General features: G+C 45.2%; 1 protein-coding gene across 4 annotated transcripts in view; it reads right to left on the bottom strand.

Moving 5' to 3' along the window:
- LOC147020244 (type 2 phosphatidylinositol 4,5-bisphosphate 4-phosphatase-like) overlaps positions 1 to 22206 on the bottom strand; it is a 57128-nt gene that overhangs the window by 22665 nt on the left and 12257 nt on the right. Inside the window, exons 3-7 of one of the 4 annotated variants that reach the window (XM_085895468.1) lie at positions 21377 to 21483; positions 20234 to 20300; positions 4643 to 4695; positions 4457 to 4547; positions 1062 to 1209 (exon numbers count right to left, since the gene is read on the bottom strand). In XM_085895468.1, coding sequence (XP_085751594.1) covers positions 1066 to 1209; positions 4457 to 4547; positions 4643 to 4695; positions 20234 to 20300; positions 21377 to 21483 — 462 coding nt within the window. In that variant the 3' untranslated portion in view covers positions 1062 to 1065. Of the gene's footprint in view, positions 1 to 1061; positions 1210 to 4456; positions 4548 to 4642; positions 4696 to 20194; positions 20301 to 21376; positions 21484 to 22206 lie in introns of all 4 variants that reach the window. The other 3 variants (XM_085895467.1, XM_085895469.1, XM_085895470.1) reach the window with 3 other exon arrangements.

Here is a 22206-nt window from a genome sequence, read left to right on the forward strand (position 1 = left end):
CACCTCGCTCCCCATTGGCCCGAGAAAAAGTGGGCGTGAAGGCTTTTTGATCCACAAATTTGCATATATCGATCGCCCTGGGGGCGGGGCCAATTCGCCCCTCGCTCACCGATTGGACGGCAAAAAGTGGGCGTGTGTCGTTTTTGATCCGTTTTTGAAGCACAAAACCCGTGATTTTGTACACGCTGTTCAACGTGCACCCTACACGAGTCCAGCATCGGTGCCCATGAGTGGCGCGAGATGACGGTGATGCGATGGTGGCGAGTTGTGACGGTAAAGGTCATGGCGGTTGTGGTGAAGCGGCGTTGTGGTCGGTGGTTGATGTTGTGGTTGTGATGGTGGCGATTGGTCCAAAATAAAGATAGTAAAAGAAAAACGGCTATCCTGAAGAGTCGCAGCTCGCATAAATGACATGTATTCCCACTAGACAACGGGTTTGGGCCTAACTACACATGCACTTACCGAGATACCTCACCTAAAGGACCTGAATGGTGGTTTGCGAATTTGGTAACCACAACAATATATATATATATATATATACACATACATACATATACACATATATATATATATATATATATATATATATATATATATATATATATATATATATATATATATATATATATATATACACACATATATACACACACACACACACACACACACACACACACACACACACACACACACACACACACACACACACACACACACACACACACACACACACACACACACACACACACACACACACACACACACGATTGGGGTTCATGGAACAGCGAGAAGACAGAGGGTAAAAAGGTAACAACCCGATACTAAAGTGGGGGAATGGTACCACAGTTGGACACAATGAGCAAGTGAATGAACTCAACAAAAATATAATACCCTTCTTAGTTTTGTAGTTGAATAGAATATGTGTGATTAATCAATCATGGAAATGGTTGAAGAGTATTGGAGTTCATTTGTGTTCCTGCATCACAAAAGTTGTGGTTCACAGAATCATTATTCCATTGAACTTTTCTATTCTATTAGAACCTCATTCCGGCAAAACATACCTCGTTAAGGCAAAGCAGGCTGTGGACAAGAGACCTTGATGCAAGACCAGTAGCAAGCTTGTAGTAGGCATACAAGGCCTAGCAAGTAAGCAACACTCCAGGCAGCATAAATGCCTTTGTAATTTAATGCCAGATGTAATGTTCCCACCTGTTAATTGGATCACATCCACAAATGGGTGAAAGTTAAACAATTATTGTGTGAACCCAATACAATCATGTACACATGCCATGTCACCCAAACTATTGAAAAGTAAATGTGGCAAATGATTAGAAATCCATTTCACAAACAGCTCAGGAAACTAATTCACAATATTTAAATGAAACAATAAATTTCAATACACTCAAAACAGAAGTACCGTGCAAGGAAATTTATGTGAAGCATTACAAAGGTTATCATCACAAAATACAGCTGACCGTTGTATAACACGTGCTCTGATAACGCGTTTTCACTACAGTGAAGATTTAATGAAACAACAACCATGCTACGTTATTATGAGTGAATTGATCACTCACTGCGGACGCTTTTGCCGCACCCAGTCATCCTGAGCGAGTCATTCGCGCCCCGTCATCCTGAGCGAGTCGTTCGTGATGAACATGATCTCAACTGCATGAGAATTTCCTGAAATGTTATAAGGAGGTCCCGGAACAGAAAATGAAGGCAGCAACTCAAGTCTCCATTATGAAGTTCTTCAAAAAAAAAATCCCAAGCCAATACTCTTCCATTTCATCTTCTGAGCCTGCAACCTCAACTGGACAGCCTGCCACACTGAATAAGCCTGCCAAAAGCAATATGTACTGTATCCAACCCCAATTATGATCACACTGATTAAAAAGTAATTCATTTTAATGTTTTTATTATATGATTTATTTATGCATGGTTTACTGCTTTTTTGAGGTTTTTTTTATGAAGGTCTTCAACCTTAAAATCTTCCCCATTTGGAACATAACCCTCAGTTTTACATGTTAAATATTGCCCCATAACATGTTTTTGGATAACACGGCATTTTGCGGGAACACATCCTCCACGTCATCAGAGGGTCACCTAAACTCACAATAGCTGAAGAAACACCAAAAAAATATCCATTCCGTATACGAGGGTCAGTAGAAAAGTAATGCCTCTTATTTTTCAGTTTGTAACCAAAGCATCATAAGAAAGATATACGAGATCACAATGAAAGGTTTGTATTTTCCACCTATTTTAAGTTCAGCAGCATTATGATTGATCACGTGATATCACACAACACTTTCAAAATGTCTGCCCGCTAGATATGCGTATGACGCAGAAAAGAGTTATCCAATTTATTTCTGCGGAAGAGGTTCCTCCAGTCGGTATTCATAGGTGTTTAAAGAATATGTACCATGACTCCACCATTGATGTGAGCACTGTTAAGGCCCGGTCACACCTTGACGTTTTAGCCAGCGATGGCAACGTATTAAAATGTATGTAAAACGCTGGCTTACGTTGAACTTTTGATGTTTTTTTTTAAAGATTCGGACGTATTCATAGCGACTTGGTCTTATGTATAACGCATTGGTAACGGACACAGAATGTTTCGTTGTGTTACAGATAACTTATGCCAACGAATGCTGAACCTGTTGTCGGCCTACACAACCGATGCCCAACGATAGTCTAACTTAGGCATAGCGCGTTGCACGCATCGCCGACGATGTCGTGACGTAGCCTATTAAAAGGCTGACGCACAACGATTCGAATCATAACTGCCGTAGAAATGGAAGTGTCAACATCGCGGTCACACCTTGGCGATCTTGCCAGCATATGCCGACCTAAGAAAAATGTGTCTAAAACGTTGGGGCACGTCAAATACGGTATGAGTAAGTTTGGTATACGTGAGTAGAACGCTAAAGTACGCTATCATACGTCGCAGTAAGTAGAGTACGTCAAGAAATTTTAAACATGTTCAAAATTTTACGACGTACTCGGCGTATGACACACGTTCCGCATGCGATGGGGATAAGTTTTACACACGATATGTGGACGCTTACACACGTCCACAAAGGCTACTTATAAGCTACTCATAAGTCAAAACACGTCGCGGTAATGTCTTTTTTACGCGAAACTTATTTCTAACTTATGTTTGACGTGCTTTGAACCAATTCTTTACGTAGTCCCAACACACATCGACGTATGTAGACGTATTCCAATGACGTCTTCCGGTCGACAAAAAAATAAATGAACGTGTTTCTAGCTTACAACTGCCATATAAAGACGTGTTCCCAGCGGTTTTGGGAATTGGTATATAAAAATGCTGCTCATAAAAGGGGAACCCAACAGTGTTTTCGAGTCCTTTTTGAGTCGATGTCCATGTCAGCAGTAACAGTATCAGTAACAGTATCAGTATCAGTATTAGTAGTAGTTTGTTCATGTTGGCAGTAGTAGATGAGTGTGAGGGGGAGGGTGTGGGTTATGATGGATCGTCCTTGCGTTTAACGATTTAAATGATAAACTCAACGATTTAAATGGCTGCATCTCCACTATTGAAAGTAGACGCTTGCGCTCAACAATTGGATTTTTTTTTCACTCAACGACTTTTAAACGGTACCACTCAGTTATTTTCATTGTTTACAAGGAACGATTTAAATTGCTGTCACTCGCCTTTGTTTTTTGACGCTGGGGTTTGGAAATTTGAAGCGTTTCTTCTGAAACGTTTATTTCATTGAAGCGTTTATTTCAATTTTATTAAGAATTTCCCGTTTTTAATTCCGACATTAACTTTCCTCATGCAAAAATAATTTTGCATAGCAAATTTTAGGCAAACGTGCATTGACAAGTCTATCATTTTAGTGTTATAGATATAACGCAACAGCATTAGCATCTCCTGCCAAAGCATAAGGCATGGTGATCTCACATCACAGACAGGTCGCTGGTCTCTGTTCATCAACTTCCTCTCTTCCTGTCCAGGCCCAGCCTCCTCCCCTTCTCTCCTCTCAGACTACACCAGGAAGTTTACTGCCCACCTATATTATTTTATTGCCTACGTCCTTCATTCCCCCATTTGTGGAACAGCCTTCAAGAGGCGATTCAATTGCAATCTTCCCTCCAGATAGGTAAGCACCGTTTTCCTGTAATTTTTGCAAATCAGAATCAAAATGATTTTTAAAAGATAATTAAAATAAAGAAAGGAGGGACAATGAATGAACATGTACAGTATGCTTAAAGAACCTTTTTGTAACACAATCTAATTGGGCGGCTTTTTTACAGTCAGACCTCACTTTCGACATCAGTCCGATTGCACAGTGAAAGTCTGACTGATAAAGAAAGTGATCGGTTTTGTGGACGTATAAATATTATGTAACCAATAATAACACAAAGCCACTGAACATCAAAATCAAAGAAAATAACAACAATGACGTTTGTGCAACAATCACTTAAATACCGTGAGCCCGCCTCCCAGAACAAGCAGCATGAAGCCCAGTACAAGACAAAGGAGGCAACGCCGCCGAGGGTATCTACGGCCAATTGAGGACCTGTGGAAGTCAGAGATGCACAGTTGGGGTAATCATGGAATTCAGTGAGAAATGTTAATGTGCAGATATATGTGCAGGAAATACAAGAAACTTACACTTTCTTGCAGTGGGGACATTTTGCTAAAGTGTTGTCACGAATTTCATTCCACTGAAAAAGAAACATTACAAACACAAAGTCACATCTCGTGTTCAAAAACAACAAACAAACAATAAATTCCAATACCACCATGGTGAATTGAGGTGAATTGAGGGACATGACGCGGGATCACATGTTGTGCGTCTCGCGTATAAGGGGAGGTCTCCGCGGCACGAGTGGTTGTCCCCGGGGCATTGCCATTTACATCGGCTGTTCACTTGATGCTCGTTAACTGAAGGTGCTCATTGACTGGTGAGAATGGAGATTATATCGAACTCCGTGCTTACGCGGATTTAGTCTGCAATGATTAATCGCACATGTATACGTTACTGCTTATGTACTCCTAGCTGAACCTGTATTCCCCGGTGTGCCCACAGAAGCGGCTCCAATCAAATGGAATAAAGCCTAAACTCTGAAGGTTCTTCTCTCGCTCTCATTTCAATTTATTCCATTTGGTTTTCTCGGCTCTCTCAACCAACGATGGACAAGATCTACAAACCAGAGAGGTTCGATGCAGACCCAAACGCGACTGACGCAGAAATGAAATGGTCGCATTGGTTCTGTTCCTTCTCACACTATCTGACCATCATCGAGGAAGGAGCCGACAAATTTGCCGCTCTCGTGAATCATGTCTCGCCCGGCGTGTACAGGCTCTTCTCGGAGTGCGACACTTACGAAGCAGCGATCGACGTGCTGCAAGCGCTCTACGTGAAGCCCAAGAACGAGGTATACATACGACATCTTCTCAACACACGCAAGCAAGCAGCCGGGGAGACAATCGATCAGTTCCTGCAAGCTCTGAATCAGCTGGGAAAAGACGGCAGCTTCCGTGCCGTAAGCGCCGAGGAACACCGAAAGGAAGCCACACGGGAGGCATTCATCCAAGGACTCAGATCAGCCCACATACGGCAACGCTTACTAGAGAAAGCGCAACCCACTCTTGACAAGGTAGTCGATCAGGCACGAGCGATGGATACGGCTCAGCAGCAATCTGAGTCATTTGGCACACCGATGCTGCTAATGAACGCTGCTACGATGGGAACCCAAGAAACCCCACTGGCACAGACACAGCCAGACATAGGGGATGGAGAAACACCCGAGGAGCCGGATACCCAGGCCACGTCAAACTCCTCAGCAACTGCTCCGGTTGGTAAATGCTTCTTTTGTGGGTACAAAAGGCACCCTCGTTAAAAATGTCCCGCCAGAGATGCCACATGCATGAATTGCGACAAGAAAGGGCATTATGCCAGGGTATGTAAATCTACTCTAAGGAGAAATAAACCCACTTCTGCGGCTCTCTACTCACAAAAGAAACTAACTGCAGCCTCCCCGGGGAATCTATCCAAGGCTATCATCAACGTACGAATTAACGGGCAAATGGCTGAGGCACTGATTGATACCGGTAGCTCTGAAAGTTTCGTCAACAGCTCGCTAGTGAAGGGCAGGAAATGGGTAATCCACCCGACTGACAATACGGTATGCATGGCCGCCACCTCACTACAATCCCGCGTACGAGGGTACTGCAATGTTGAATTGGACGTAAAAGGGTACACGCATCGGGATGTAAGGGTACTGGTGCTTCGTGATTTGTGCGCAGACGTAATTCTGGGTCATAATGTCCTCAAGCAGCACACGAGCGTCGAAATACCCTTTGGAGGAAGCAAACCTCGTCTAATTTTAAATGCGTTGACCACCGCGGAGGTGACGTCCCCCCAGCTGTTCGCTAACTTGTCGCCGGTCTGCAAACCGATAGCGATTAAATCGCGGCGATATACCACTGCTGACATGAATTTCATCACTTCAGAAACCAAGCGATTACTGGAAGAAGGAATTATAGAACCGAGCGACTCGCCATGGCGCGCACAGGTGTTAGTAACCAGCAGTCAGAACCATAAGAAACGAATGGTAGTCGATTATTCCCAAACGGTCAATCGCTTTACCCAACTCGATGCCTACCCCCTGCCGCGCATAGACGAGATGGTCGAACGCGTAGCCAATTATAAGGTATTCAGTACCATCGACTTGCGAAGCGCCTATCATCAAATTCCCATCCGAGAGGAAGACAAACCTTACACTGCATTCCAGGCAGGGAGGCGCCTCTACCAATTCAGGAGAATACCTTTCGGTGTCACGAATGGGGTAGCTTGCTTCCAACGGGTTATGGACGACATCATCTCAGATGAAAACCTCAAAGACACTTTTGTTTACGTGGATAATGTCACAGTGTGCGGTAGGGATCAGGGGGAACATGATATGAATCTGGACAGATTCTTGAGCATTGCTAGAAAATATAATCTGACTCTCAACTACGAGAAATGCGTATTCTCGGCAAGGTCAATTGACCTTCTCGGCTACACGATAGCCGACGGCACAATTTAGCCTGATCCTGAACGATTGCGCCCGCTCCGTGAGCTTCCACCACCTCAGGACTTGCAGACAATGCGCCGGGTGATCGGGATGTTCGCTTACTATGCGAGATGGATTTCGCAATACTCCGAGAAAATACATCCCCTAGTGCATTGCAAAAACTTTCCACCAGATGCCGCTGTTGTAAGAGCTTTCCACAACCTCAAGGATGATATCAGTAAGTCCGTGGTTTTATCGATCGACAGCTCGGTGCCCTTCGTGGTGGAAACCGACGCTTCAAATCACGCCATAGCTGCTACACTTAATCAGTCTGGGCGGCCGGTCGCGTTCTTCTCGAGAACTCTCTCTAGAAGCGAGCAGAGACACTCAGCAATAGAGAAGGAAGCGTACGCCATCGTCGAAGCGCTGCGGAAATGGAGACATTATTTACTGGGAAACCACTTCACGCTCGTTACGGACCAACAATCCGTGGCATTCATGTTTGATGGGAAAAATAACGGGAAAATTAAGAATGAAAAAATTATGAGATGGCGGATAGACCTAGCTTGCTACAGTTACGACATTGTTTACCAGCCCGGGAAGGAAAACCCTGCTGCAGATACCTTCTCTCGGGTCTACAGTTCGGCAACAATCAGTCAGGCTTTGCAAGACCTACACGTGTCTCTCTGCCACCCAGGGGTAACCAGGATGGCACATTTCGTGCGCAGACAAAATCTTCCCTATTCTGTTGAAGATATTAAACAAATGAATGCTTCATGCCCTGTTTGTGCTGAACTAAAACCCAGATTCTTTGGCGCGGCATCTGGCAGACTGATCAAGGCCACTTCCCCCTTCGAGAGACTAAACATCGACTTCAAAGGGCCCCTGCCGACCGAGACAGACAACAGATACATATTCACCGTTGTTGATGAATATTCAAGATTCCCTTTCGCATTTCCGTGCTCGGATATGACCTCGGGCACTGTCGTGAGATGTCTCTCTGACCTCTTCGCTATGTTTGGGAAACCTTCGTACATACATTCAGACAGAGGGCCGCGTTTCATGTCGGCCGGGCTAAAACAATTCCTACTAGAGCTCGGCATAGCAACTAGTCGAACGACGGGTTACAACCCACAGGGAAACGGGCAGGTGGAAAGGTATAATGGAGTTATTTGGAAAGCCGTAACTCTGGCGCTGAAATCGAGAGGACTGGGCCCCGAGCGGTGGGAGGTTACTCTTCCCGACGCTCTGAATTCCATACGCTCTTTGCTCTGCACGTCCACCAATGCAACTCCTCACGAACGAATGTTTACTCACCAGCGACGTTATGTTGACGGTCAAACGGTGCCCAACTGGCTGACCCATCCCGGTACAGTGTTCATGAAACGCCCGGTCCGACAAAGCAAGTATGAACCCTTGGTGGAGGGGGTCGAACTCATTGACACTAATCCAGAGTATGCTCATGTCAGGCTCCCGGATGGCAGGGAGACCACTGTGTCGGTTCGCCATCTGGCTCCCTCAGGTACTCCTCCCGCAGGTACACCACCTTCTGGCACTCCTCCTGACATTTCCCCCCCAGGAACTCCGCCGGGCGACGGGGCTGCCGCGTTCCACCCGAGAGCGATCGAGGAGTCATCCCCGGCACAAGTCGAGGCTCACCAAGAGGATCGGGAGTCTCACTCAAGTGAAACTGCCATTTACTCCCGGAGAGGTCGACGAATAAGGCCCCCTCGACGACTCAATCTGTAAAGGGGATTATCGGCATTCTCGCTGCTCATGCTCCCATATGCTCATTATATCATATATCGATGCTCATTTCCATGCTCCTACAACTCAAAATAATCACTGCTTGGCATGTATGCTTCTGTAGACCTATTAGTCCGCGTTGCTTGAAATGTATACTCCTATAGTGCTAAAGCAATCATGGTGTGTAAGATGGGCCCCTAGTTACATTTTAAAGGTGCGGAGAATGTGGTGAATTGAGGTGAATTGAGGGACATGACGCGGGATCACATGTTGTGCGTCTCGCGTATAAGGGGAGGTCTCCGCGGCACGAGTGGTTGTCCCCGGGGCATTGCCATTTACATCGGCTGTTCACTTGATGCTCGTTAACTGAAGGTGCTCATTGACTGGTGAGAATGGAGATTATATCGAACTTCGTGCTTACGCGGATTTAGTCTGCAATGATTAATCGCACATGTATACGTTACTGCTTATGTACTCCTAGCTGAACCTGTATTCCCCGGTGTGCCCGTAGAAGCGGCTCCAATCAAATGGAATAAAGCCTAAACTCTGAAGGTTCTTCTCTCGCTCTCATTTCAACCACCACAGACCATTACTGCAGAAGTGGTTGTTAAAACTAATAATAAAAGGAAAAAAAATTCCCATTAACTTTGGGTTTATGGCTACGAGCGTGATATGAACACTCGGCCCAAGTCTTTCAGGAACTTCAGGAACCTGATGTTCAACTGAAGGTGGCAGGAATTTGGATCAGAATGCCAGCAAAAACTAAACTACCCTTCATCGAAAGACACCGTGGCATCTTTAACATCCACCAACTAATGTTATCGGATGGAACGCCCGGCTTAACATCCATTAACAATCAGACATTTTATAGTCAGGCCAAGAATTGAACTCAGTTCAAAGGCAAGTGCGCTACCTCTATTCCGTTCTTTCAGACTATTCCAAACAAACTGGAAAGCTTTAAATGCAAAGAAAATGGTTATGAATTAAAGTTTTTCTCCACAGGGGGTGGGGGGGGGGATAAAAAAAAAGGACATCCAAGGTGTAAATATATAGTCGCCAGCCAAAGCAAATGTGTCAATAATACTGTTCCGGAATTGGGGGTGGTTGAGATCATGATGGGAGTCCTCCAATCCACTATCCGGCCGGCAATCCTGCAAGCCAACAAATTGCGGATAATTCCCACGGCGCAGCGGGTTGAGCATGGACGCCATCGAAGATGTTCCATTCAGGCAGGGTCCAGCGTCTGAATACGCTTTACCTTTCTGGTGAATTAACCCCCCTCTCCGCCCCCACCCGTGCTCTCAAAGTCCCATGGCAATTATCAAATGGCCAAGCAACACCGTAAAGTGGAAACGTTGCTACTGGCTACTCACAACGAAACGGTGGAGGTAAATTCCCTGTTACTACACACACACTATGTCGAACCAATGGAAGCTGACAATCGGATAGTTTATAAAAAGGTTTATCCAGTTAACAAAAAGCACGGATTTACAAGGCAGTGTCGCACCAGATAAATCCTTACCCCCAATACAGAAGCCCATTCTTAATCACTTACACAGGTCGACAAAATAGGCTCCTCAGTCATTATGGGGAAACACAGTAGGGAAGAGAGAAAGACAGACAGAAGAGAGAGAGAAAAGTTTGAGGTGTATTTTCAGCTTCTCGCTCACCAGACATAAGCTGGGGGGCTTAGGTGGGTCCCATCAAAAGAGGGGGATGGAAAGAAAGAAGAGGAGAAGAGTTGGTGTGATGCAATATGTGGGGAGAGGTGCAGGAAGTGACTGCATGCGGCTTCGAGGAAACAGCGTGAGATGTGAGTCAGTGTGCTCTTAAAAGAGCAACTGTCACTTGTAGATAACTCAATGCGGCCAAAGTGAATGAAGTAGACTAGGGAAAGCAAGAGATAGATCGCGAGAATCGGGATGTATGACCAAGGTGTCCTGAAATTTATTCGCTTGCTGTGCCTATTCCCTGAACGGAACATCGCTCCTCGCACTCTATCAACAGCTGTCCGCTGCGGTTACCAGCTCGTTCTTGACCACCAATCTGTTCATATAAATCCCCAGATGCGTCAGCCACTTTCTGAGCTCAAACCAAGGATTTTATGGACTGTGGGGAGGCGTGGCGCTGCGTTTGTGCAGCTTATTTTGGACTCACGAGTGCTGTGGCATTGCTGTTGGGGTTCAGTCAGAGCTTTGCCTTCCCATTGGCCCGTCCTGTCTCCAGGCGATGTTCATTGGCTGCGCCCAGGTTCCGCAGCATGGCATCAGACACGATGGTCACCGTTGATGTTATGGGTTCGGCCAGCTGCATCAGAGTTTCACGTTGTGGAGGCATCCCCCCCCTCCAAAACGGTTCTGCACAGCATGATATTGTTGCGGGCCGGGTATCGGCGATGAGCACGACCGCTCGATGGAGCTGCAGAGTCGACTCCACCGATCACCCGGAATTTATAGGTCGTCACCCCGGACAACTCCAGAGCCAACGGGTCCCTTATCGGACCGAAGAGCGCCAATAGGTCGACCATGTGGGGTAGGGTCGATTGCCAATTTCAATTTACCTAAATACGTCGTCCAAACTACCGGGGAAATTCACCCTCGACGGCCCTCGTACGAGTAGAGCTGTTAGCGTGCCCGACCCGAGCGGACAGTTGCTGAAGTTCCATCGGTCCAATCGTACATTTACAGCGGCAACAGCCTTTATAATTCACCAACACGCATCACACTAAGCCAATGGAAGAAACACAGCAACGAACTGATGCATTTAACAAATGTATTTATTTATAATAGGGGAAAAGGGGGGGCACGCAAGAAGGCAGAGTTAACCAAATAATGAAGGAATAGCAGTATATGTACAAGCACTTATGCAGTTTTACTTAATAGACTGACACCACACACACACACACACACACACACACACACACACACACACACACACACACACACACACACACACACACACACACACACACACACACACACACACACACAGCCTTTATTGAGTCCTCCAGCTTGAGGGCAGGTGAGCTGAAGACCAGAGCCTGCCTCGTGCAGGTACGTTGAGCTGGTGGGGTGGCGGGACTCGGACCATTCGCGTGTGAGGCGAACGCGATCACCACTCGTGCCAGGCGAACGCGATCACCACTCGTGCCAGGCGAACGCGATCACCACTCGTGCCAGGCGAACGCGATCACCACTCGTGCCAGGCGAACGCGATCACCACTCGTGCCAGGCGAACGCGATCACCACTCGTGCCAGGCGAACGCGATCACCACTCGTGCCAGGCGAACGCGATCACCACTCGTGCCAGGCGAACGCGATCACCACTCGTGCCAGGCGAACGCGATCACCACTCGTGCCAGGCGAACGCGATCACCACTCGTGCCAGGCGAACGCGATCACCACTCGTGCCAGGCGAACGCGATCACCACTCGTGCCAGGCGAACGCGATCACCTCTCGTGCCAGGCGAACGCGATCACCACTCGTGCCAGGCGAACGCGATCACCACTCGTGCCAGGCGAACGCGATCACCACTCGTGTCAGGCGAATGTTATCACCACTCGTGTCCCCGGTTTCTCTCTCCTTGTTCACCGACAGAGACATGGCGCGCAACCGGCTTCCGGTTCTTGTCGAGGAAGGATCTCTCAAGCTCTTCTTCTGGTCCGATCGCACCGCACCCTTATTTATTCACCCTGTCCCGGGGGGGGAGGGGACGCCTCCGCCCTCCCCCTCACTGGACGGTTTTGGCACGCAGAATCGCTCATCACCGTCACTGGCCAAAACGCGCGGCAAGTCCGTCGATTGGCCCGGGGGCGTGGTGACATCACGCGGACCGCCTTTCTCACAGTCGCGGGGTCTGCTTGGCTGAGCGGCGGCCACCTCACTCGTAGCACGCCGATTGGTCGAGGGCCGCCATGAGGCTCCTCCTTTAACTCCGCCCACCATGTTGTCGGCCAGAGCGAGGTGAAGGCATGTTGTTGTAGTTTTGAGGATTTAAAAATAAAAGAAAACCCTGACTATCAAAGTAACTCACAGCGCATGAACATTTATTCACCCATTAAACAAGGGATGGGGACCCTAACGAAAAAACACATACTTACCGATATAACTGTTCTATCGTACCTCTATGTTGAGTGCTCACGGCTTCCAGATCCGCAACAATATTTCTCCAGTATATCGCTGGCTTTGTAAGGTGATATTTGAGCTGTTGGTTTTGTAATATTGCGTGAAGTGTGTATGGATGCTCTGCAGAGGAGTGGAGAGAGTAGAGATTGAGAAATTGGGAGATTGAGAGATTGGGAGATTGAGAGAGAGATATAGTGCCTTCAGAAAGTATTCACACCCCTTGACTTTTGTCACATTTTGTTGTGTTACGGCCAAAATTAAAAATGGATTAAATTTAAATGTCTGTCACTGATCGACACAAAATACCCCACATTGACAACTTAAAAACACGTTTTTAGAATTTTTTACAAACTATTGAAAATGAAATACAGAAATATCTAATTTACATAAGTATTCAGCCCCCTGAGTCAATACTTTGTGGAAGCGTCTTTGGTAGCGATTACAGCTTTGAGTCTTCTTGGGTATGTTTAGCTTTATATTTCTGGATTTTTGGATTTTCTCCCATTCTTCCTTGCAGATTTTCTCAAGCTCTGTCAAGTTGGATGTGGAGCATCGGTGAATAGCAATCTTCAAGTCTTCCCACAAATTCTCAGTGAGATTCAGCCTCGGCTTTGGCTGGGCAACTCAATGACTTGCTTGTGCTGAAGTCATTCCAGTGTTGCTTTGGCTGTGTGGTTGGGGTCATTGTTCCATTGGAACATAAATCCTCACCACAACGCAAGGTTTTGTGCACTCTGAAGCAGATTCTCCTCAAGGATTTACCTGTACTTGGCTCCATTTATTGTCCTTTCCATCCTGACAAGTCTCCTAGTCCCTGCCGCTGAAAAGCCTCCCCGTAGCATGATGCTGCCACCAACATGCTTGATGGTAGGGATGGTGTTATATGGGTGTTGAGCTGTGCTCGGTTTTCACCAGACGCAGCATTTTGCATTCAGGCCAAAGAGTTTGATTTTCATCTCATCAGACCACAGAATCTTTTGCCTCATGCTCTCAAGAGTCTTTCCCGTACCTTTTTGCAAACTCCAAGTATGCTGTCATGTACCTTTTTCTCAGGAATGTCATGTGCTTCTATCTGGCCACTCCACCATAAAGCCTAGACTTGTGAAGTGCTACAGAGACTGTTGTCCTTCCAGCAGGTTCTCCCTTCTCAGCCAAGGAACTCTGTAATTCTGTCAGAGTGGTCAATAGGTTCCAGGTCACATCAGTGACCAAGGTCCTTCTTTCCCGGTTTCTCAGTTTGGGCAGATGGCCAGGTCTAGGAAGAGTCTGGGTAGTTCAATATTCATTTCCATTTCCTAAGGATGGAGCTCACTGCACTCTTGGGAATTTCCAACACTCTAGAAATTGTTTTGTACCCTTCCCCAGATATATGCCTCCTCACAATTCTATCTCTGAGGTCTTCCGACTTCATTGTGGAGTTTCTGCTCTGACATGCACTGTCAACTATGGGACCTCATATATATATAAAGGTGTTTTTCTTTCTAAATCATGTCCAATTAACTTAATTGGCCACAGGTGGACTCCAACCAAGTTGTCGAGATATCTCAAGGATGATCATAGGAAATTGGATGCACCTGATCTCAATTTGGAGTGTCATTGCAAAGGCGTTGAATCATCATTGATGGAAGACATTTCAGCTATTTATTTTTAATTAATTTGTAAAAAATTATATTTCAAAAAATAATAAATTCCGCTGACATTATGTAAAGATCTGTAACAAAAAAAATATTTCATTTAAACGATTTTAAATTCAGGCTGAACATAACAAAATGTGAAAAAGTCAAGAGTGTGAATGTATATTCTCATTCTCTCATATGGTCTGTGTCTGTGTCTCCTCTCCTTCGTCAGCACCACGATGAGCTTTAATGGCATGTTTCCACTTATAGAATTTGTGCAGTGCCCATTCATCAGTGTCTCGACTTACAAAATTCCTGTCAGGAACAATGTCAGAACTAACAAAAATAGGCTTACGTATCCTGCTTGTTGTACACATTAACGTTTGTGTTCCGACAGGAATATCACAACAGCAAAGCATTTACACAAACAAATGTCATGTAAAATGAAAAATGAAGGTTTTCATTTTTGTTTTAGCAAAGTTTGGCTTTTGCTTGGGTCAAAGAAACTGATCCAGTGCCTCATCCACATGCGTTTCAAAAATTGCACAGTGCTAGGAAAAAAAACAAAAACACAAAAAACAAAAACATTCATGAAAAAAATCAAAACCAAACCTAGAGGAGTAAAATTTGACGTGAATGTGTCGATTATGCCTCTGCCCATGTTAGATGTCAACCCACCATTACGTTTGATCTTAATTAAAGGTTATATAAAAAAAAATTAAAGTCCCATGAAAGAGAAAAGAGACAAATCTGAAGTTGTTTGGCAGCCAAGAGATTTAAATAAATAAATAAATAAACCAGCCATGAGGTTCATCTCCAATTGGGAACAGAATGCCATGTGCACCATTACGTACCAAGAAGAAATGTGACCCACATCCGCATGTACAGAGAATTTGTTAATGTCAATGCACCACACCCAGATAGCGGAATAATGTCTGTCTCGAGATTCCACCCTGCTCGGTAAAGGCAGAATTTGGTTTTGTTTGTTTTTTGTATAACGAGTCAAGACTCGTGCAAGAGCTAAAACACAGAGCAGATCAGGATGCAACATAACAAAAGGAACAGCAGAAAGAGGAGGAGGAAATGCCAACATTAGGATCGAAGGAGAGAATACAAAGATGGAAAACAAGGAATGTGGCTTACGATGAGGGGTAAGGGAAAACGCCAGTGGTGGACAAGATGGATGCAGAAGCAAAACTGGGGGCAGGGGAGAAGGTATGAGGGGGTTTCTGTTTATGCTTAGAGAAGGTTTTGACTGTTTAGTCAGTGTATACAAGACATAACACGATAAACTTGATTGGGCTTGTTCGCCCAAAATTATAGCAATAACATTTCACCAAACATTTATTGAAGGAACTGGAAGCACACACCCAAAGCTGAAATGAACCCTCCTACACTGTATACAGTATACCAGACTCAGCTGTGTAATGGTTGGAGCGTTCACGTTCCGAGTCTGGAAGGTCGGTGGTTCAAACCCCGGCCAAGTCATACCAAAGACTTTAAAAATGGTACGTTCTGCTTCCTTGCTTGACCCTCAGCATTTAAGAGAATAGAGCGCAGACAAACAACGCTGAGAAGGCAATGGCAAACCACCCAGGATTGTTGCGGAAATGGCCCTTAGTGGGTTAATAAATATAGGATTAGGCCAGATCCCCCATTAAATGCATGTTTAGCCAGGTTGTTCGGTAATTGGACATTACATGTGTCGGGAGGTGCAGCAGGCTGTTCATTGTTCATACAGTGGTGGTGTGCTGAGAGGTGGTTTTCTTCTTCTTCCTTCCCCTCTCTGAATGAGGCTCCGCCCAGCGCTCTGAGAGTGCGAGTCAGCTTCGAGAAAAGCGAGCGCCGGGAAGGCAAGGGTGAAACTGCCTGAGCATCGAGTCTGCGATTGGCTGTCAAAATAAACGGCTGCTTTGTCGAGTCTGCCTTCTGCTGAATGAGAAACGACTGTGAGAGTCTGCCTTCTGCTGGATGAGAGGCTGCTAAAGTCGAGTATGGGATCGGCTTTCTTGAGAAGAGCGAGCCCCGGGAAGGCAAGGAAGAAACGGCTAGTGGGAGTCGCAATCTGCTGTGTAAGGGACGGCTGTGTCTGTCTGCGATCTGCTTCGTGAAAGAGGCAAGAGGAACTGCATGAGGGGAGTCGGCGATCGCCTTTCATGAGGAGGTCCTCGACAGGTTCATCGGGAGTCCAGTGACGGAGCCTCTGACTGTCCCTACTCACGGCACGGCTCGACACGTCTTGTAATCCCGTCAATCCACCTGCGGAGCCCAACACCCCGATTTGGCCTGATCTGGTGAACAGGCCAGGCCTGAATTTGTATGCTGGACCTTGTGAAAAGCCAGCTGGAGCACTCCGTGGATCTTCCACTCTTGTGCTATCAACCTTACGGGGGCTGAACGTGCTGAGGTTGGTGCCTGAGCGGTGCAACAAAAGGACGCCGCCATCTTGCCACGCAGCGTGTCCGAGCTTGGGCGCTCGAATCCGTTGACATCGGCTTGTCACAAGCCGCATTCGTGCCTTTGACACTTTTCCTCTCGTCCATGAGGCATCACCAAGTACTCTGCGTCTTGTCTGCATCTTGTCTAAGGTTTATCTCGCTAGGGTTCCCTTCGAAACCTGTAGTCCGTAGCTCCCTAGTTAAGAGCGGGTTATAGATAAATTATAACGTTCGTGAATGTTTTGCTTGTGTTGTGTTCCCCGCTGTGTCCCCAATAAATCTGGCTAATTCATATGAAAGTTGCCGCATTGAGTTTATTCGTGCCGTGCTGAGGAACAATTCGCTCGATTTGTATATAAAACCCAAACAGGCTACGGACTGGCAGACTTCGCTCGATCTCTGACAAATCCAGTCTGTAGCCAGGGTCTGTTTCCCCAACTGGCAAGGCACAGGTGTATTTTGGTATCGTGATCTGAGGCGCGTAACCCGAGGCCTGTGCCGAGCCAGCCGGCGTTATAACCCCGGAGACGGCGGTGCTGTTAAGTGACGCCGAATCTTCAACATTTGGCTGTCAAGAGTAGGGTGCGAATCCCGCCACCGCCGAAAACTTAACAGTATAACCCTTGCCAAGAAACTGCCTCGGCAGCACCAATGCTCTATAGAGTATGGTACATCAAATCAAAACCTGCATATGCATATTTTTCCCAGGATGAAAGGCAGCATGTGCAATATAAAAGTGGCTTATTGTGATATTTTTGACAAGACACCATTGACTTTGATGCAATATTACAGGAAGAACCATGAGTATCAACAATGCACCTTGCCATAGTGCTGTTTCTGCTAAGAATTGGGTTGAGCAAGCAATGTTAAGTCAGCAGTTAAGGCCCTGTCACACCTTGACGATTTAGCCAGCGTATGCCGACATGAAAAATTTGTCTAAAACGCTGGCACACGTCGAATATATTATGGGTAAGTTTTGATAACATTAAGAGCACGCTGAAAAACACTGCCATACGTCATAGTATGCTGGCTTTCATCCTCAAATTTTAGCATGCTTGAAATTTTCCGACGTATGCCAGCGTATGACTCACACATTCCGCTACGCTGGCCATGAGTTGTAGGCACGTTATGCGATTGTTGACACACGTTACTTGTAAGTTACTCATAAGCCGAAACACGTCGAGGTAATGATTAGCGGACCCGAAACTTATTTATAACCTATGAGTAACGTGTTGAAGGCACGTTACACGATCGTTGACATGTCGAGGCACGTTATGCGATCGTTGACACACGTCGAGGCACATTACTTGTAAGTTACTCATAAGTCGAAACACGTCGAGGTAATGCTTAGCGTACCCAAAAGTTATTTCTAATCTATGAGTAACGTGCTTTGAACCGATGTGTAACGGACCTCCAACGCATATTGACGTATGTAGGGGTATTTGATTGACGTCTTCCGGACAACCATAGAACTTACTGAACATGTTTCTAATCTACAGCTACCATATAATGGCGTATTGGCAGCGTTTAAAAAAAAAAAAAAAACAACAACAATAACTTCCGATATTTCGTCACGTCCGATTGCCTCTTCAGTTTGCTCATGTCTTATTCTTAGTTCCTCCTCTGTGAATATTTTCTGTTTGAGGATATTGTCACGTCGACGTCGAAACTTAAAAGCAAATGCCCGAATATATTTTAAAATTCGTGATAGACTAAAAAAAAAAAAACACAACAACAACAACAACAACAACAACAACAACTTCAGATATTTCGTCATGTGCCTTCATGGAGCCAAGGAGAAAAAAAATAAAATGTGCCTTGACGGAGAAAATAAGTTTCGGGTATGCTAAACATTACCTCGACGTGTTTCGACTTATGAGTAACTTACAAGGAACTTGTGTCGACGTGTGTCAATGATCGCATATCGTGCCTACAACTTATTCCCAGCGTAGTGGAACGTGTGAGCCATACGGCGAGTACGTCGTAAAATTTTCAGCATGCTTGAAATTTCACGACATACTAGACGTACCACGAAATATGACAGCGTACGTCATCGTTTTTCAGCGTGCTCTTAACGTATACACAACTTACCCATAACGTATTCGACGTGTGCCAGCGTTTTAGACACATTTTTCATAGGTAGGCATATGCTGGCTAAATCGTCAAGGTGTGACTGCGTGGTTGACACTTCCAATTCTCAGGCGGTTATGATTTAAATCGGCGTGCGGCAGGTTTTTAACAGGCTATGGCACGAGTTCGTCGGCGATACGTGCAGCGCGCTATGCCTAAGTTAAACTATCGTTGAGCAAAGGTTGTGAACGCCGACAACAGGCTAAGCATTCGTTGGTATAAGTTATCTACAAGACAACGAAACGTTATGTGCCCGTTACTAATATGTTATGCATACGACCAACACGTTATGAATACGACCAAAACTTTTTTTAAAACATCAAAATTTCAGCGTATGCCAACGTTTTACATACATTTTTATACTTTGCCATTGCTGGCTAAATCGTCAAGGTGTGACAGCGCCTTTATCAGCACAAAGCACTGACTTGAACTCAATAAAATCACTCTGGAATAATTAGTCATTAACCCTTTGAACTCTGAGCTACTTGGACTTTCAGCTCCCCCACCATGGGCTCCCTGAAGAAAAATCTGGCCGCTCAGGTATGTACTGCTCCATCTCCTCCAATGTGCTAACCTCATGGAAACTAAAATCCTTATATGCGACTGACTGATGTACCATACTCTGTGTTAGAGTGTTGGTTCTGCCGAAGCAGTTTCTTGGAAAAGGTCATGCTGGGTGGTTTGCCATCCCTCTCCCAGCAGTTGTTAGGCCAGGAATTTGTACGTGGTTCATAGTGACGGCAATAGCTCGCCTACTCTTCACAAACGACACAGTACAATTTTAACGCCCACCAACTAATGCTTACGGATGGGATACTCAGTTTACTATCCACCCAAGGGATGGCACACACATTGATGAATCACCCTGCCTGTGAAAATCTGGAATGACAATTTATACCTGCATCAGGATTCAAACCCAGGCTTGATGTTTTGACGGTGAGTGTGTATACCTCTAGGCCACCCCTGTCCTTATATGTATTCAAAGGTGAAATGTATCATTTACATTTTTGGCCAGTGACTGCAGGTTACAGCAACGAGAAAAGTTGGTAGAAGAAAAAAACAAAACATTTTAGGTAAAGGAATGAGAATGCAGATAGAAAGCACCATCACCAGGAAGGTCTGTGTACAGTGAGCACACACAACACGTGCCCCAAAAGGCTGCAACTGAGCTCCAGGTGGCCCTACGGTCACTGGTCCCAAGTTGATGATCCTCTTGCTAGGGGAGGGAGAGATAGAGAGAGAAAACAAAGTAGATTGACAGGAGAAGAAAAATACAAAACTCCATGTGAATCCAGCAAGTAAACACTGCAAGACCAGCTACAAAGGATAAGTAGGAGCAACTTATTTTACAAGATGATTTTATTAATTTTACAATTTGGAAAGGATCAGGTGGTAATACAGCATTACCTCTATGAATGGACGAGTAAAATACAGTACAGCATCAAGGTTAGTGAGAGAATTACAGGGTGTGCAGAACACCTTTCACCAATTTAGCATAACCTTCCATCTCTCTTATACCGCTTCAAAGTCTTCCTCAAGTAAGATAGAAATTTTAAAACAGGAAGTAGATGTTATCATCTCAAATATGCTGCAGCCAAATCATAGGTCAACAACGAAATATCTCGTGTTATACCGAGTACTGTGCTTTACACAAAAGACAACAAATGAAACTTCCACAATCCACAAAAGGGCTCTACAGTTTTTGTAGCCAGCATTAGTGATAAGTGCCACCACACCCATTGTGCAGAGGTTGTACGTACCCATTGTATGTACCAGTTAGGCCATGAACACAATGTAGAAATGTTATCTTTCTCTTTGTTTCTGTGTCTCTTTATATGTGTCTCTCTCTGTATTTGTTTGTCGCTCGCATGTACCACACTCTTCACAGAGTGTCGGAGCCGCCGAAGCAGCTTCCTGAGCAAGGGTTATACTGGGTGGTTTGGCATTACCTTCCAAGCACTCGTTTGGGCAGGAATTTACAATTTGTTGATTGTGTCGATGATAGCTCGCATACTCTTCGCAAAGGACACCGTGGGGTCTTACACGTCCACCAACTAATGCCGGCAGATGGGATTCCCATTTAACGTTTTCATGAAGAATTTGATACGTTTTCATCAACGCAAAGTATGAGAGCACTTGCTAAGAATTGTCAAAGTTGCACTTCCAATGAATTTCTTTTACAGATGCTCTTACTGAAAACGTCACCCTTGTTGTTACTAAACATAGGAAAAAAACAACACAAAACCTCAAATTAACAAGTGTCAAGGGCAGCATGAAAGGAATTAAACGTACCAGTTAGGCCGTGGACAGGCAATGCGTTGCGATGTCACCTTACAAATGAGCAGACAGTTACATGGACAGCGAACATATTTCTTTCCAGGAGGTGCATTTTTGATTGGCTGTCGGCAAGAGTGGTCGTTAGATGAGGGACTGAAGAAGGTAAGATATCAGAGTAATGCATCGACACCTCAAATGCGATTAAAAAAAGAAAACCTACGATAAGCCTCAAGCATCAAGAGAAAATTTCAAGCAAATAACACATGCAATTGAAAATAGCGCAAAGTCGATGGTGTGCCATTGCAAATCCCCACACTTCCCACCTAAAGTGAAGTTGAAAGATGTCAAAAAGTTCCACCAGGAACAACTCAAAATCAAATTTTTGAGTTTTTTTTTTTTTTTAAACCCCTCTGTTTTGACCCATTATCCCCAAGTCCACACCCAATGGGGTATGAACCAGGGGTCAAATCGAAAAAAAAATCATTACATATTTCATGCATCTCCCAATATGTCGATTGCACATACAAAGTTTCATTTTAAAATATTTAAAATGTCGCTGCAATTACATTTTTCGGTGCTTGACCTTTTGGTGAGGCCAAAAATGACATCACTTGCACCTTATTGCCATGCGTGTGGTGATCATAATTCATAACTACCAATTTTGGTGAATTTCTGCCCAACCATTTAGGAGCTCATGTGCCGGACAGACAGACAAAGCCAATTAAATTATCCCGTCCCCACCTGATTCTTTCCCCAAAGGCGTGGGGATAGCGAGTTGTTAAATGCAGATGTTTATGACATTAATGGCTCACAAAGATCAAAACCAATACAATAGTCCCCGTCTT

This window comes from Eptatretus burgeri, chromosome 9 (assembly GCF_056783735.1).
Source record: "Eptatretus burgeri isolate ZD-2024b chromosome 9, Ebu_testis_v1, whole genome shotgun sequence".
Taxonomy (NCBI): Eukaryota; Metazoa; Chordata; class Myxini; order Myxiniformes; family Myxinidae; genus Eptatretus; species Eptatretus burgeri.